Raw genomic sequence first — 16060 nt, 5'->3', positions numbered from 1 at the left:
AATGTTTTTTCACTATGCCACACATTTGATTGTATTGGCTACTATGGCCTGTCACAAATGTTACACCTTTAAACTGGCTAGAGAGCTCTTTAGAATGACCCTCTATGTTGTCCTGTAAAAGAAGATCACGCTCCATCATTGCCACCTCATTACGGGCTCGATAAATTACTCTAGTTGGATAACCCCTTTGTCTGAGGCGTGAACTAAGTAAGTTCATCAGCCCTAGTCTGATACACCTCCTTATTACTGCAGTTTCTTTTAAAGCGGACATACTGTCCCTTAGCATTTGCATGTGGTACAAATTTAGGGTGTCAGGATTTAGCATGTAGCAGGGTATTCCCTGCTATAGGCTTTCTGTAAACATCTGTAGTTATTCTGCTACCACATCCCGCTTTTAATGTCACGTCTAAGAAATTGATAGATTCCTTTTGGAAATCAAAGGTAAATCTCAGATTTCAAATCATTGGTATTGAGCCAGTCAACAAAAAGGAGGGCCACTCGTATGTCCCCTTTAAATACAAAAATGATATACCTTCAGACAACGAGTGGGCTTTCCTTTGTATATAAGCATATACATATACAGTTGTGCTCATAAGTTTACATACACTGGCAGAATTTATGATTTCTTGGCCATTTTTTAGAGAATATGAATGATAACACAAAAACTTTTCTTTCACTCATGGTTAGTGTTTGGCTGAAGCCATTTATTATCAATCAACTGTGTTTACTCTTTTAAAATCATAATGACAACAGAAACTACCCAAATGACCCTGATCAAAAGTTTACATACCCTGGTGATTTTGGCCTGATAACATGCACACAAGTTGACACAAAGGGGTTTAAATGGCTTTTAAAGGTATCCATCCTCACCTGTGATCTGTTTTCTTGTAATTAGTGTGTGTGTGTATAAAAGGTCTATGAGTTTCTTGACTCCTGACAGACCCTTGCATCTTTCATCCAGTGCTGCACTGACGATTCTGGATTCTGAGTCATGGGGAAAGCAAAAGAATTGTCAAAGGATCTGCAGGAAAAGGTAGTTGAACTGTATAAAACAGCAAAGGGATATAAAAAGATATCAAAGGAATTGAGAATGCAAATCGGCAGTGTTCAAACTCTAATAAAGAAGTGGAAAATGAAGGGTTCTGTTGAAACCAAACCACGGTCAGGTAGACCAACTAAAATTTCAGCCACAACTGCCAGGAAAATTGTCTGGGATGCAAAGGCAAACCCACAAATAACTTCAGGTGAAATACAGGACATGTGGTGTGGCTGTTTCAAGATGCACAATAAGGAGGCACTTGAAGAAAGATGGGCTGCATGGTCGAGTCGCCAGAAGAAAGCCATTACTACGCGAATGCCACAAAGTATCAATACAATACGCCAAACAGCACAGAGACAAGCCTCAAACCTTCTGGCACTTGGAGTGATGAGACCAAAATTGAGCTTTTTGGCCACAACCATAAATGCTACATTTGGAGAGGAGTCAACAAGGCTTATAATGAAAGGTACACCATTCCTACTGTGAAACACGGAGGTGGATCGCTGATTTTTTGGGGATGTGTGAGCCACAAAGGCACAGGAAATTTGGTCAGAATTGATGGCAAGATGAATGCAGTATGTTATCAAACAGAACGCCTCATTTTCCACTTCTTGATTAGAGTTTGAACACTGCTGATTTGCATTCTCAATTCCTTGGATATCTTTTTATATCCATTTCCTGTTTTATACAGTTCAACTACCTTTTTCCCACAGATCCTTTGACAATTCTTTTTCTTTCCCCATGACTCAGAATCCAGAAACGTCAGTGCAGCACTGGATGAAAGATGCAAGGGTCTGTCAGGAGTCCAGAAACTCATTGACCTTTTATACACACACACACACACACTAATTACAAGCAAACAGATCACAGGTGAGGATGGTTACCTTTAATAGCCATTCAAACCCCTTTGTGTCAACTTGTGTGCATGTTATCAGGCCAAAATCACCAGGGTATCTAAACTTTTGAGCAGGGTCATTTGGGTAGTTTCTGTTGTCATTGATAATAAATGGCTTCAGCCAAACACTTCCCATAGACCGCAATGTAAAGGCACTTTTCAGTGTCGTTTTTTTTTTTTTCTAACACCCCATTCCCACCAAATTTAACCCAAAATACTGCCTAGTGCATTCATTTTAAAAAAAAAAAATAATGATGCTGCCATCTTTATTTTTTAATAAAATATACTACACAGTATTTTGGCGCCATTTGGGATAGAATTCTAAAATGAACCAGAGATCTGATCTATGGTTAGTGTTATAAGCGCTAATTGCTACAGCAAGCTGGTGGTAGCAATAACCAGCCACTTGTGATGGCTGATTAATTATCGTGTGCGGCACACGATAATTTAGCGCTCCACTTGTAATCTAGCCCTTAGTGTTTAGGTGACTTATTTCACGTCAGAGCTTGACTGGCTGTCTTCCTAATCTGTTATGAAACTTATTTTGCTTCTTTGTTTTTTCTTTTCAGTGCACCCCACAAAGCGTGAAATAGCAATTTATTTTCACTTGGTATCTGAATACTGTTTTCCTCAATTACAGATCATTCTGACCTGCTCTGTTTCTCCCCTGCGGAATCTATTGGCGCTCTACAAATAACTGGTGATGATAATAATAATCACCTGCTCAGCCTCTCTGCTGTGCTCTCAGTCCCCTGCTGGTTTAGCATGAAGTGTTCTTTTGCTACTGGTATTGACAAACCATGATTTAGCAATAAGCTTGCAAGAAATATAATACAACTAGCATCAGCGAAGAAACTGGGAAATGTTTAAGTTGTGCATTTGATTTGATTCCCAACTGCAAATGAACTAACTTTTTTTTTCTTTCTCTTTTATTATCTTAGGAGATGGAAACCCCAGAGAAAACAGCCCTTTTATTCACAGTGGAGATATGGACAGAGCAAACTATTATGAAGGAAAAAATATGGCCCTTTTTGAGGTTTGTATATGTCTTAATTACATTTGCAGTATAGAATACAGAGAACATATACTTTTAATTGCAGTAAGCCAAGAGATTTGGTTTAAAAAAATGTTTAACAACCCGCATACATTTCTTGACATATTTCCTCTCTACTTTATTGTCCTTATACTAAAAAAAAACTTATTTATTTTTAAATCAATGTTCATGTACTGAGGGGAGAAAATAATTTGAAGCTTTTGTGAGTTTTGCTTATCCTCCAGTGAGCTGATTTCTTCTACTAGATACGACGAGTCCACGGAATCATCCTTTACTTGTGGGATATTATCCTCCTGCTAACAGGAAGTGGCAAAGACCACCACAGCAGAGCTGTCTATATAGCTCCTCCCTTAGCTCCACCCCAGTCATTCTCTTTGCCTATACTAAGTAATAGGAAGGGTAAAGTGAAAGAGGTGATAAAATGTTAGTTTTTATTTTCTTCAAGCGAGACTTTTTTATTTTAAATGGTACCGGTGAGTGCTATTTCTCTTGTTAAGTGTATCCAGTCCACGGATCATCCATTACTTGTGGGATATTCTCATTCCCAACAGGAAGTTGCAAGAGGACACCCACAGCAGAGCTGTAATATAGCTCCTCCCCTAACTGTCATAGCCAGTCATTCTCTTGCAACTCTCAACAAGCTAGGATGTTGTAGGAGAGAGTGGTGAAATACAGTTAGTTTATTTTCTTCAATCAAAAGTTTGTTATTTTTAAATAGTACCGGAGTTGTGCTATTTTATCTCAGGCAGTAAATAGAAGAAGAATCTGCCTGAGGTTTCTATGATCTTAGCAGGTTGTAACTAAGATCCATTGCTATTCTCACATATGTCTGAGGGGATTACACAGATGAGGTAACTTCAGCGAGAGAATGGCGTGCAGTTTATTCTGCTATCAGGTATGTGCAGTTATAATTTTTTCTAGAGATGGAAAACACTAGAAAATGCTGCTGATACCGGATTAATGTAAGTTAAGCCTGAATACAGTGATTTAATAACGACTGGTATCATGCTTACTCCCAGGGGTAATACCCTTATGATATTGCAATATAAACGTTTGCTGGCATGTTTAATCGTTTTTATATATGCATTGGTGATAAAACTTTATTGGGGCCTAGTTTTTTCCAAATAGCTGGCTTAAATTTTGACTAGAAACAGTTTTACTGAGGCTTTCCACTGTTATAGTATAAAAGTTACAGTTGGTGCAGTTAAAATTACAAACTGTGACATCCAGCTTCCCTCAGGAGTCCCCTGTATGCTATAGGACATCTCTAAAGGGCTCAAAGGCTTTCCAAAGTCGTTTATTGGGGAAGGTAGGACCACAGCTTGCTGTGGCAGTTGGTTGTGACTGTTAAAAAAAAAAAACAACAAAAAAAACGTCTATTTCGTTTTTTTGATCCGTTTTTTGAACTAAGGGGTTAATCATCCATTTGCAAGTGGATGCAATGCTCTGCTAGCCTATTACATACACTGTAAAAATTTCGTTTGATTTACTGCATTTTTTCACTGTTTTTCAAATTCTGACAAAATTTGTTTCTCTTAAAGGCACAGTACCGTTTTTTATATTTGCTTGTTAACTTGATTTAAAGTGTTTTCCAAGCTTGCTAGTCTCATTGCTAGTCTGTATAAACATGTCTGACATAGAAGAAACTCCTTGTTCATTATGTTTAAAAGCCATGGTGGAACCCCCTCTTAGAATGTGTACCAAATGTACTGATTTCATTTTATGCAATAAAGATCATATTCTGTTTTTAAAAAAAATTATCACCAGAGGAATCTGACGAGGGGAAAGTTATGCCGACTAACTCTCCCCACGTGTCAGACCCTTTGACTCCCGCCCAAGGGACTCACGCTCAAATGGCGCCAAGTACATCTAGGGCGCCCATAGCGTTTACTTTACAAGACATGGCGGCAGTCATGGATAATACACTGTCAGCGTTATTAGCCAGACTACCTGAACTTAGAGGTTAGCGAGATAGCTCTGGGGTGAGACAAAATGCAGAGCATACTGACGCTTTAAGAACCATGTCTGATACTGCCTAAAAATATGCAGAAGCTGAGGAAGGAGAGCTTCAGTCAGTGGGTGATGTTAATGACTCAGGAAAGATACCTGATTCTAATATTTCTACATTTAAATTTAAGCTTGAACACCTCCGCGTGTTACTTAGGGAGGTTTTAGCTGCTCTGAATGACTGTGATACCATTGCAGTGCCAGAGAAATTTTGTAGACTGGATAAATGCTTTGCAGTGCCGGTGTGTACTGTTGTTTTTCCAATACCTAAAAGGTTTACAGAAATTATTAATAAGGAATGGGATAGACCAGGTGTGCCGTTCTCTTCCCCTCCTATTTTTAGAAAAATGTTTCCAATAGACGCCACCACACGGGACTTATGGCAGACAGTCCCTAAGGTGGAGGGAGCAGTTTCTACTCTAGCAACGCGTACTACTATCCCTGTCGAGGACAGTTGTGCTTTTTTAGAGCCAATGGATAAAAAATTAGGTTACCTTAAGAAAATATTTATTCAACAAGGTTTTATCCTACAGCCCATTGCATGCATTGCCCCTGTCACTGCTGCTGCGGCGTACTGGTTTGAGTCTCTGGAAGAGGCTTTACAGGTAGAGACTCCATTGGATGACATACTTGGCAAACTTAGAGCACTTAAGCTAGCCAATTATTTTATTTCTGATGCCATTGTTCATTTGAATAAACTAACGGCTAAGAATTCTGGTTTTGCTATACAGGCGCGCAGAGCGCTATGGCTTAAATCATGGTCAGCTGACGTGACTTTAAAATCTAAGCTACTTAACATTCCCTTCAAGGGGCAGACCCTATTCTGGCCTGGTTTGAAGGAGATTATTGCTGATATCACGGGAGGAAAAGGTTGTGCCCTTCCTCAGGACAGGTCCAAATAGTCTAATTTTCGTGCCTTTCGAAACTTCAAGGCAGGTGCGGCATCAACTTCCTCTAATAATAAACAAGTGGGAACTTTTGCTCAATCCAAGACGGTCTGGAGACCAAACCAGACCTGGAAAAAAGGTAAGCAGGTCAAAAAGCCTGCTGCTGCCTCTAAGACAGCATGAAGGAACGACCCCCTATCCGGTAACGGATCTAGTAGGGGGCAGACTTTCACTCTTCGCCCAGGCGTGGGCAAGAGATGTTCAGGATCCCTGGGCGTTGGAAATTATATCCCAGGGATATCTTCTGGACTTCAAAGCTTCCCCCCCAAAAGGGAGATTTCACCTTTCACAATTATCTGCAAACCAGATAAATAGTGAGGCATTCTTACACTGTGTATGAGACCTCCTATTTATGGGAGTGATCCATCCAGTTCCAAAGGAGGAACAGGAACAGGGTTTTTACTCAAATCTGTTTGTAGTTCCCAGAAAAGAGGGAACCTTCAGACCGATTTTGGATCTAAAGATCTTAAACAAATTCCTCAAAGTTCCGTTGTTCAAGATGGAAACTATTCGTACCATCCTACCACTGATCCAGGAGGGTCAATATATGACTACAGTGGATCTAAAGGATGCTTATCTTCACTTTCCGATACACAAAGATCATCATCGGTTTCTCAGGTTTGCCTTTCAAGACAGGCATTACCAGTTGTAGCTCTTCCCTTTGGATTAGCTACAGCCCCAAGAATCTTTACAAAGGTTCTAGGGTCGCTTCTGGCGGTCCTAAGGCCGCGGGGCATAGCAGTAGCCCCTTATTTAGACGACATCCTGATACAGGCGTCAAACTTCCAAATTGCCAAGTCTTATGCGGACGTAGTACTGGCATTTTTGAGGTTGGATGGGTGGAAAGTGAACGAGGAAAAGTGTTCTCTATCCCCACTCACAAGAGTTTCCTTTCTAGGGACTCTGATAGATTCTGTAGAAATGAAAATTTACCTTGACGGAGTCCAGGTTATCAAAGCTTCTAAATTCCTGTCGGGTTCTTCATTCCATTCCGCGCCCTTTGGTGGCTCAGTGTTTGTAAGTAATCGGCTTAATGGTAGCGGCAATGGACATAGTGCCGTTTGCACGCTTACATCTCAGACCGCTGCAACTATGCAGGCTCAGTCAGTGGAGCGGGGATGACACAGATTTGGCCCCTCAACTGAATCTGGACCAAGAGACCAGGGATCCTCTTCCCTGGTGGCTATCTCGTGTCCATCTGTCCAAAGGTATGACCTTCGCAGGCCAGATTGGAATATTTTAACAAATGCCAGGCTTCTAGTTGGGGTGCAGTCTGGAACTCCCTGAAGGCTCAGGGATCGTGGACTCAGGAGGAGTCTCTCCTTCCAATAAATATTCTGGAACTAAGAGCGATATTCAAGGCTCTTCAGGTTTTGCCTCAGTTAGCAACTCTGAGGTACATCACGACTGTAGCTTACATCAACCATCGAGGGGGAACAAGAAGTTCCCTAGAGATGTTAGAAGTTTCAAAAATAATTCACTGGGCAGAGATTCACTCTTGCCACCTATCAGCTATCCATATCCCAGGTGTAGAGCACTGGGAGGCGGATTTTCTAAGTCGTCAGACTTTTCATCCAGGAGAGTGGGAACTCCATCCGGAGGTATTTGCACAACTGATTCTCCGTTGGGGAAAACCAGAACTGGATCTCATGGCGTCTTGCCAGAACGCCAAGCTTCCGTGTTACGGATCCAGGTCCAGGGATCCCAAGGCAACACTGATAGATACTCTAGCAGCGCCCTGGTCTTTCAACCTGGCTTATGTGTTTCCACCGTTTCCTCTGCTCCCTCGACTGATTGCCAAGATCAAGCAGGAGAGAGCATCAGTGATTCTGATATCACCTGCGTGGCCACGCAGGACCTGGTATGCAGATCTAGTGGACATGTCATCCTTTCCACCATGGTCTCTGCCTCTGAAACAGGACCTTCTACTTCAGGGTCCTTTCAACCATCCAAATCTAATTTCTCTGAGGCTGACTGCCTGGAGATTGAATGCTTGATTTTATCAAAGCGTGGCTTCTCCGAGTCAGTTATTGATACCTTAATACAGGCACGAAAGCCTGTCACCAGGAAAATTTACCATAAGGTATGGCGTAGATATCTTTATTGGTGTGAATCCAAGGGTTACTCATGGAGTAAGGTCAGGATTCCTAGGATTTTATCGTTTCTCCAAGAAGGTTTGGAAAAAGGATTGTCAGCTAGTTTCTTAAAGGGACAGATTTTTGCTCTGTCTATTCTTTTGCACTAGCGTCTGGCAGATGTTCCAGATGTTCAGGCATTTTGTCAGGCTTTAGTTTGAATCAAGCCTGTGTTTAAACCTGTTGCTCCACCATGGAGCTTAAACTTGGTTCTTAAAGGAGTTCCGTTTGAACCTCTTCATTCCATAGATAAACTTTTATCTTGGAAAGTTCTTTTTTTTTTTTTTTTTTTTTTGGTAGCTATTTCCTCGGCTCGTAGAGTCTCTGAGCTATCTGCCTTACAATGTGATTCTCCTTATCTGATTTTTCATACGGATAAGGTAGTCCTGCGTACCAAACCTGGGTTCTTACCTAAGGTGGTATCTAACAAGAATATAAATCAAGAGATTGTGGTTCCATTCTTGTGTTACACAATCTGGACGTGGTCTGTGCTTTAAAGTTTTACTTACAAGCTACTAAAGATTTTCGTCAAACATCTGCTTTGTTTGTTGTCTACTCTGGACAGAGGAGAGGTCAAAAGGCTTTGGCAACCTATTTTTCTTTTTGGCTAAGAAGCTTAATCCGCTTAGCCTATGAGAGTGCTAGACAGCAGCCTCCTGAAAGGATTACAGCTCATTCCACTAGAGCTGTGGCTTCCACTTGGGCCTTTAAAAATGAGGCTTCATTTGCAAGGCGGCCACTTGGTCTTCGCTTCATACTTTTTCAAAATTTTACAAATTTGATACTTTTGCTTCTTCGGAGGCTATATTTGGGAGAAAGGTTTTACAGGCAGTGGTTCCTTCCATTTAAGTTCCTGCCTTGTCCCTCCCTTCATCCGTGTACTTTAGCTTTGGTATTGGTATCCCACAAGTAATGGATGATCCGTGGACTGGATACACTTAACAAGAGAAAACATAATTTATGCTTACCTGATAAATTTATTTCTCTTGTAGTGTATCCAGTCCACGGCCCGCCCTGTTATTTTAAGGCAGGTAATTTTTAAATTTAAACTACAGTAACCACTACACCCTATGGTTCCTCCTTTCTCGGCTTGTTTTCGGTCGAATGACTGGCTATGACAGTTAGGGGAGGAGCTATATTACAGCTCTGCTGTGGGTGTCCTCTTGCAACTTCCTGTTGGGAATGAGAATATCCCACAAGTAATGGATGATCCGTGGACTGGATACACTACAAGAGAAATAAATTTATCAGGTAAGCATAAATTATGTTTTTTTCCCAGGCAGCAGATGGATGAAGATTTCTGCCTGGAGACTGATGATCTTAGCAGTTGTTAATAAGATCCAGTGTAGTTCCCACAGAATGGCTGAGGAGTACTTAAGAAACTTCAGTGTGAGGAACGGTTTTCATGCTACAAGCATTGAGGTATGTTCAGTCATTTTTTTCTGGAGATAATGTGTTATTTCAGAATTGGCTGACAGTATCCCCATGAGGGAAGGGGTAAGCAGTAATCCTATTGTGAAAGAGAAGGGTATTACTGGACCTGTATGTTGGGCTGTAAAAAATGGTTGTCACTGATAACATAATGTTTGTGGGCAAACGATTATATGTTGGGAGGTAAATTAACGTTTTTTTGTGACAAACGTTTTCATTTTTATTGGCAATGGAGGGTACACATGGCTTCAGTTAGACTTGGGTATATGAACCCACATGGCTAGGTTTTTAGACCGCTTTGTAGAGGTTCTTTTGCAAGGCTGTGAGACATCAAGGTAGATGGGCGGGGCCTATTTTCGCGCCTCAGTTGCGCAGTTGTATTCCCTATGCAAGCAGCAAGCTCCATCTCCAGTGGGCCCTTCAGGAAAGTTTGGGCCTAATCGAAGGTTTAATCTGATTTTGGATTGTCTGACAGAAAACGTCAGCACATATATAGATAAAAAAACTACGTGATTATGTATATACACTAACATCCTATGTACGTGATACGAAAGATGTTCTCAGAAATCTAGAGAACATTTATGTGCAGGAAAATACTTTATTGGCGAGCATTGATGTAGAAAGCTTATATTCTAATATTTCTCATACAATAGGGAGGAAAGCTGTGGAATTCTTTCTTAAAATGAATAACCCTAGAGAGAGTGAAGAGGATGAGTTTATCATTGATTTACTTGATTTCGTGCTAAAGCACAATTATTTTCTGTTTGATAACAAAGTGTATTTGAGGAAAAGGGGTGCAGCAATGGGCACTTGCTGTGCACCCACTTATGCGAACTTGTTCTTAGGATGGATAGAACATACTCATGTTCTAAACCAAGATGTAAATCCATTTATGAAGTATATGGACTTATATATCCGCTACATTGATGACGTGCTGATATTATGGACAGGCACTAAAGGTGACTTTTTGGCCTTTATGTGTTGGCTCAATGACAATGCCCATGGCATGCACTATACTTCTAATATTGAGGATGTAAGTATTTCCTTTTTGGATCTTGAAATCAAAAAAGAAAATGATGGATCTCTAAGCACTAAGTTGTTTAGAAAGGAAACATCTACCAATAGCCTCTTAAGTTGGGAGAGTTACCACCCAAAAAGCCAAAAAATGGGTATCCCCTTTGGACAGTACCTCAGGGCGAGACGCAATTGCAGTACCTTGGATGCTTTTGAAATAGAAGCAAAGTAGCTCAGGTATAGATTCAGAGCAAGAGGTTATCCTAATAGGTGTCTAAAAAGGGCGTATCAGAGAGCGAAGGCTTTAGACAGACCATCACTAATACAGGAAAATACTGATGCCAAGGAACATACTACTACGAATCCAATTAGAATGATAGGGACTTTTGATGAAAAGAACAGTAAAATTCGACACATTTTCCAAAAGCACTGGCATGTGCTAAAGGAAGATTCTGACCTGTCAGAAGTAATTACAGAAAAACCTACATTAACAAACAGAAGATCTCAGAATCTCAGACATCCTAACAAATAGCCACTTTACTCAATATAAGCAGAGAACTTGGCTACAAGAAACAAAAGGCTTTTTCAAATGTGGCCATTGTAAAGCATGTAAGAATATGTCCCCTTTAAAAACATTTGAACACCCTAAGACAGGAAAATGCTATCCTATACACGATTTTATGAATTGTAGGACGAAGGGTGTGATATATGTAGCCATGTGTAAATGCCCCCTAATCTATGTAGGCAAAACTTCAAGAGAACTACGCACAAGAGTATTAGAACATGTGGGGGATATGAAATGGGACCGAAATGTACCAGTGGCCAAACACATGAATACCATACATAAAGACAACAAATATCAAGTTTACTTCTTTGCTATTGAACAAATTAAATTGAGAGGAAGGAGAGGGGATGTTAATACAATGCTTTTACAAAAAGAGTGTAGATGGATACATGAGTTGCAATCTGCATCACCAAAAAGCCTAAATGAAGCGATTTCATACAAAAGCTTTTTGTAATAGAGACTTGGTAATTAAGAAATATACTTGTCCTAAATTTGTTGTTCTGATGTTATACTTGGCAGGATAAATATGCAATCTGATGTAGATTTAACATAATACAAATATGTAGCTGATATTCTAAAGGGATATGTGTAGACACAATGAGGAACTGGCTATAACAATGCATTCTTTATATAGGTGTTATTTTGTGATAATGTAGTTCCCCAACAGTCACATAGATTCTTTTCAACCCCTGCATTCTAATAACCATCTTCTGAAATAACTGGATTTAATACCATCCTTAATGTGAGATTGATAAAATACACACATTTTTTATATATATTTTTTATTAATATGTAACATCTATTAAAATTAAATCTATATTCTGTAAGTTACACAATGTCGACGAGTCTCTCATCAGGGGCAACATTTAGCACTAAGCCCAATATGAAAGAAACTTGTGAATTAGAGTAACTAATACTGAAATTATCTGAGATATAAAAACTATGAAACCCTGTGTAAACAACGAACATAACCTCCAAATGCAATTATCATTGCGTAATACTGAATACAATGACCGTCAGCCTACGTATTATTTTTAGACCCAGATTATACCTGGACAGACACATATATACAAACATATGTGAGGTTTTTCAAGATAGATGTGGCATAACCTATTTTCTCTTGTTAAGTGTATCCAGTCCACGGATCATCCATTACTTATGGAATATATTCTCCTTCCCAACAGGAAGCTGCAAGAGTCCACCCACAGCAAAGCTGCTATATAGCTCCTCCCCTAACTGCCATATTCAGTCATTCTCTTGCAAGCCTCAACATAGATAGGAGGTCGTGAGAGTCTGTGGTGCTTTCTACTTAGTTTATTCTTCAATCAAAAGTTTGTTATTTTTAAATGGCACCGGAGTGTGCTGTTTATCTCAGGCAGTATTTGGAAGAAGAATCTGCCTGCGTTTTTCTATGATCTTAGCAGACGTAACTAAGATCCATTTGCTGTTCTCACACATTCTGAGGAGTGAGGTACTTCAGAGGGGGAATGGCGTGCAGGTTTTCCTGCAGATAAGGTATGTGCAGTAAAATATTTTTCTAGGAATGGAATTGACTAAGAAAATACTGCTGATACCGAAGTAATGTAAGTAAAGCCTTAAATGCAGCGATAGCGACTGGTATCAGGCTTATTAATAGAGATACATACTCTTATAAAAATGTGTTTTAAAACGTTTGCTGGCATGTTTAATCGTTTTTTAACGTACATTGGTGATAACACTGTAATGTTGGTATAGCCTTAAATGCAGTAAAAGCGACTGGTATCAGGCTTATTAATAGAGATACATACTCTCGTAAAAATGTGTTTTAAAACGTTTGCTGGCATGTTTAATCGTTTTTTAACATATGTTTGGTGATAAAACTTATTGGGGCCTAAGTTTTTTCCACATGGCTGGCTTAAATTTTGCATAGAAACAGTTAACTGAAGCTTCCCACTGTTGGCTGTGTCTGTTTTTAAAAACGTCTATGTCGTTTTTTTGTTTTTATTTTTATCTGTTTTTTGCATTAAGGGGTTAATCATCCATTTGCAAGTGGGTGCAATGCTCTGTTACCTTATTACATGTACTGTAAAAATTTCGTTTGTTTTACTGCCTTTTTTTTTCACTGTTTTTCAAATTTTGACAAAATTTGTTTCTCTTAAAGGCACAGTAACGTTTTATATATTTGCTTGTTAACTTGATTTAAAGTGTTTTCCAAGCTTACTAGTCTCATTATTAGTCTGTTCTAACATGTCTGACATAGAGGAAGCTCTGTGTTCATTATGTTTTAAAGCCATGGTGGAACCCCATCTTAGAATGTGTACCAGATGTACTGATTTCATGTTAAACAATAAAGATAATTTTTTGTCTTTAAAAACATTATCACCAGAGGATTCTGTCGTGGGGGTAGTTATGCCGACTAACTCTCCCCACGTGTCAGACCTTTTGACTCCCGCTTTAGGGACTCACGCTCAAATGGCGCCAAGTACATCAAGGGCACCCATAGCGTTTCTTTTACCAGGGGATTCTGTCGAGGGGAAAGTTATGCTGACTAACTCTCCCCACGTGTCAGACCCTTCGACTCCCGCTTCAGGGACTCACGCTCAAATGGCGCCAAGTACATCAAGGGCGCCCATAGCGTTTATTTTACAAGACATGGCAAAGGTGGTGAATAATATTCTGGCAGCAGTATTAGTCAGACTACCTGAAATTAAAGGAAAGCAGTTAGCTCTGGGGGTAGATACAGAGCATACAGACGCTTTAAGAACCATGTATGATACTACCTCACAATATGCTTAGTCTGTGGGTGATTTTTTTTGACTCAGGGAAGATGATTTAACCTGATTCTGATATTTCTACATTTAAAATTTATGCTTGAGAACCTCCACTTGTTGCTCAGGGAGGCTTTGGCTGCTCTGAATGAATGTGTACAATCGCAGGGCCAGAGAAATTGTGTAGACTGGATAAATAATATGCAGTGCCGGTGTGTACTGATGTTTTTCCAATACCTAAAGAGGTTTACTAAAATTTTTTTAATAAGGAATGGGATAGACCAGGTGTGCCGTTCTCTTCCCCTCCTATTTTTTAGAAGAATGTTTTCTAATAGTTACCACCACACGGGACTTCTGGCAGACAGTTCCTAAGGTGGAGAGAAGAGTTTCTACTCTAGCTAAGCGTACCACTACCTCTGACGAGGACAGTTGTGCTTTTTAGATCCAATGGATAAAAAATGTTTATTCAACAGGGTTTTATCCTGCAGCCCCTTGCATACATTGCTTCTGTCACTGCTGCTGCGGCGTTCTGGGTTGAGTCTCTTGATAAGGCTTTACAGTTAAGCGACTCCATTGGATGAATATATTTGACAAGCTTATGCTAGCCAATTCCTTTGTTTTCTGATGCCTTGTTCATTTGACTAGACTAACGGCTAAGAATTCTGTTTTTTACTATACTGGCGCGCAGAGCGCTATGGCTTATATCATGGTCAGCTGTCGTGACTTTAATAAATAAGCTACTTAACTTCCCTTCAAGGGGCAGACCCTATTCGGGCCTGGTTTGAAGGAGATTATTGCTTATATCACTGGAGGAAAAGGTCATGCCCTTCCTCAGGATAGGTCTAAATCAAGGGCAAAAAAAAAAAAAAAAAAAGTCTAATTTTCGTACCTTTTAAAAACTTCAGGGCAGGTGTGGCATCCTCTTCCTCTAAGGCAAAACAAGAGGGAATTTTTGCTCAGTCCAAGGCGGTCTGGAGACAATCTGACTTGGAACAAAGATAAGCAGGCCAAGGAGCCTGCTGCTGCCTCTAAGGCAGCATGAAGGAACGGACCCCTATCCGGTAACGGATCCTATAGGGGGCAGACTTTCATTCTTTGCCCAGGCGTGGGCAAGAGATGCCCAGGATCCCTAGGCATTGGAATTTATATCCCAGAGATATCTTCTGGATTTCAAAGATTCCCCCCCAAAAAAAGGGGAGATTTCGCCTTTCACAATTATCTGCAAACCAGATAAAGAAGGAGGCATTCTTACATTGTATACGAGATCCATCCAGTTCCAAGAGAGGAACAGGGACAGAGTTTTTACTCAAATCTGTTTGTGGTTCCCAAGGAGAGGGAACCTTCAGACCTATTTTGGATCTAAAGATCTTAAACAAATTCCTCAGAATTCCGTCATTTAAGATGGAAACTATTCGTACCATCTTAACTATGATCCAGGAGAGTCAATAGAGGACTACAATGGATTTGAAGGATGCTTATCCTCACATTGTGATGCATAAAGATCACCATCGTTTTTCAGGTTTGCCTTTCTAGACAGGCATTACCAGTTTGTAGCTCTTTCCTTTGGGATATCTACAGCCCCAAGAATCTTTATGGAGGTTCTGGGGTCGCTTTGGCGGTCCTTAGACCGCGGGGCATAGAAGTGGCCCCTTATTTAGACGACATCCTGATACAGACGTCAAACATCCAAATTGCCCAGTCTCATACGGACGTAGTACTGGCATTTCTGAGATCACATGGGTGGAAAGTGAACAAGGAAAGAGTTCTCTATCCCCAATCTCAAGGGTTTCCCTCCTAGGGACTCTGATAGATTCTGTAGAAATGAAAATTTACCTGACTGAGTCCAGGTTGTCAAAGTTTCTAAATTTCTGCCGTGTTTTTTCATCCCATCCGCGCCCTTCGGTGGCTCAGTACATGAATGAAATCGGCTTAATGGTAGCGGCAAGGGACATAGTACCGTTTGCACGTCTACATTTCAGACCGCTGCAACTATGCATGCTCAGTCAGAGGAACGGGGATTACACAGATTTGTCCCCCTGTTAAACCTGGACCAAGAGACCAGAGATTCTCTTCTCTGGTGACTATGTCGGGTCCATCTGTCCAAGGGTATGACCTTCCGCAGGTCAGATGGGACAATTGTTACAATAGATGCCAGCCTTTTAGGTTGGGATGCAGTCTGGAACTCCCTGAAGGCTCAGGGATAGTGGACTTAGGAGGAGACCCTCC

At 40.4% G+C, this 16060-nt stretch overlaps 1 protein-coding gene across 1 annotated transcript in view; it reads left to right on the top strand.

The window, feature by feature from the left end:
* SLC12A7 (solute carrier family 12 member 7) overlaps nucleotides 1–16060 on the top strand; it is a 468927-nt gene that overhangs the window by 179142 nt on the left and 273725 nt on the right. The window contains exon 2 of the mRNA XM_053714358.1: nucleotides 2876–2970. Coding sequence (XP_053570333.1) covers nucleotides 2876–2970 — 95 coding nt within the window. The remainder of the gene's footprint in view (nucleotides 1–2875; nucleotides 2971–16060) is intronic.

Source organism: Bombina bombina, chromosome 5, assembly GCF_027579735.1.
Source record: "Bombina bombina isolate aBomBom1 chromosome 5, aBomBom1.pri, whole genome shotgun sequence".
Classification (NCBI taxonomy): Eukaryota; Metazoa; Chordata; class Amphibia; order Anura; family Bombinatoridae; genus Bombina; species Bombina bombina.
Note: the sequence above shows the minus strand (reverse complement) of the source record. Positions and strands in the feature narration are given on the sequence as shown.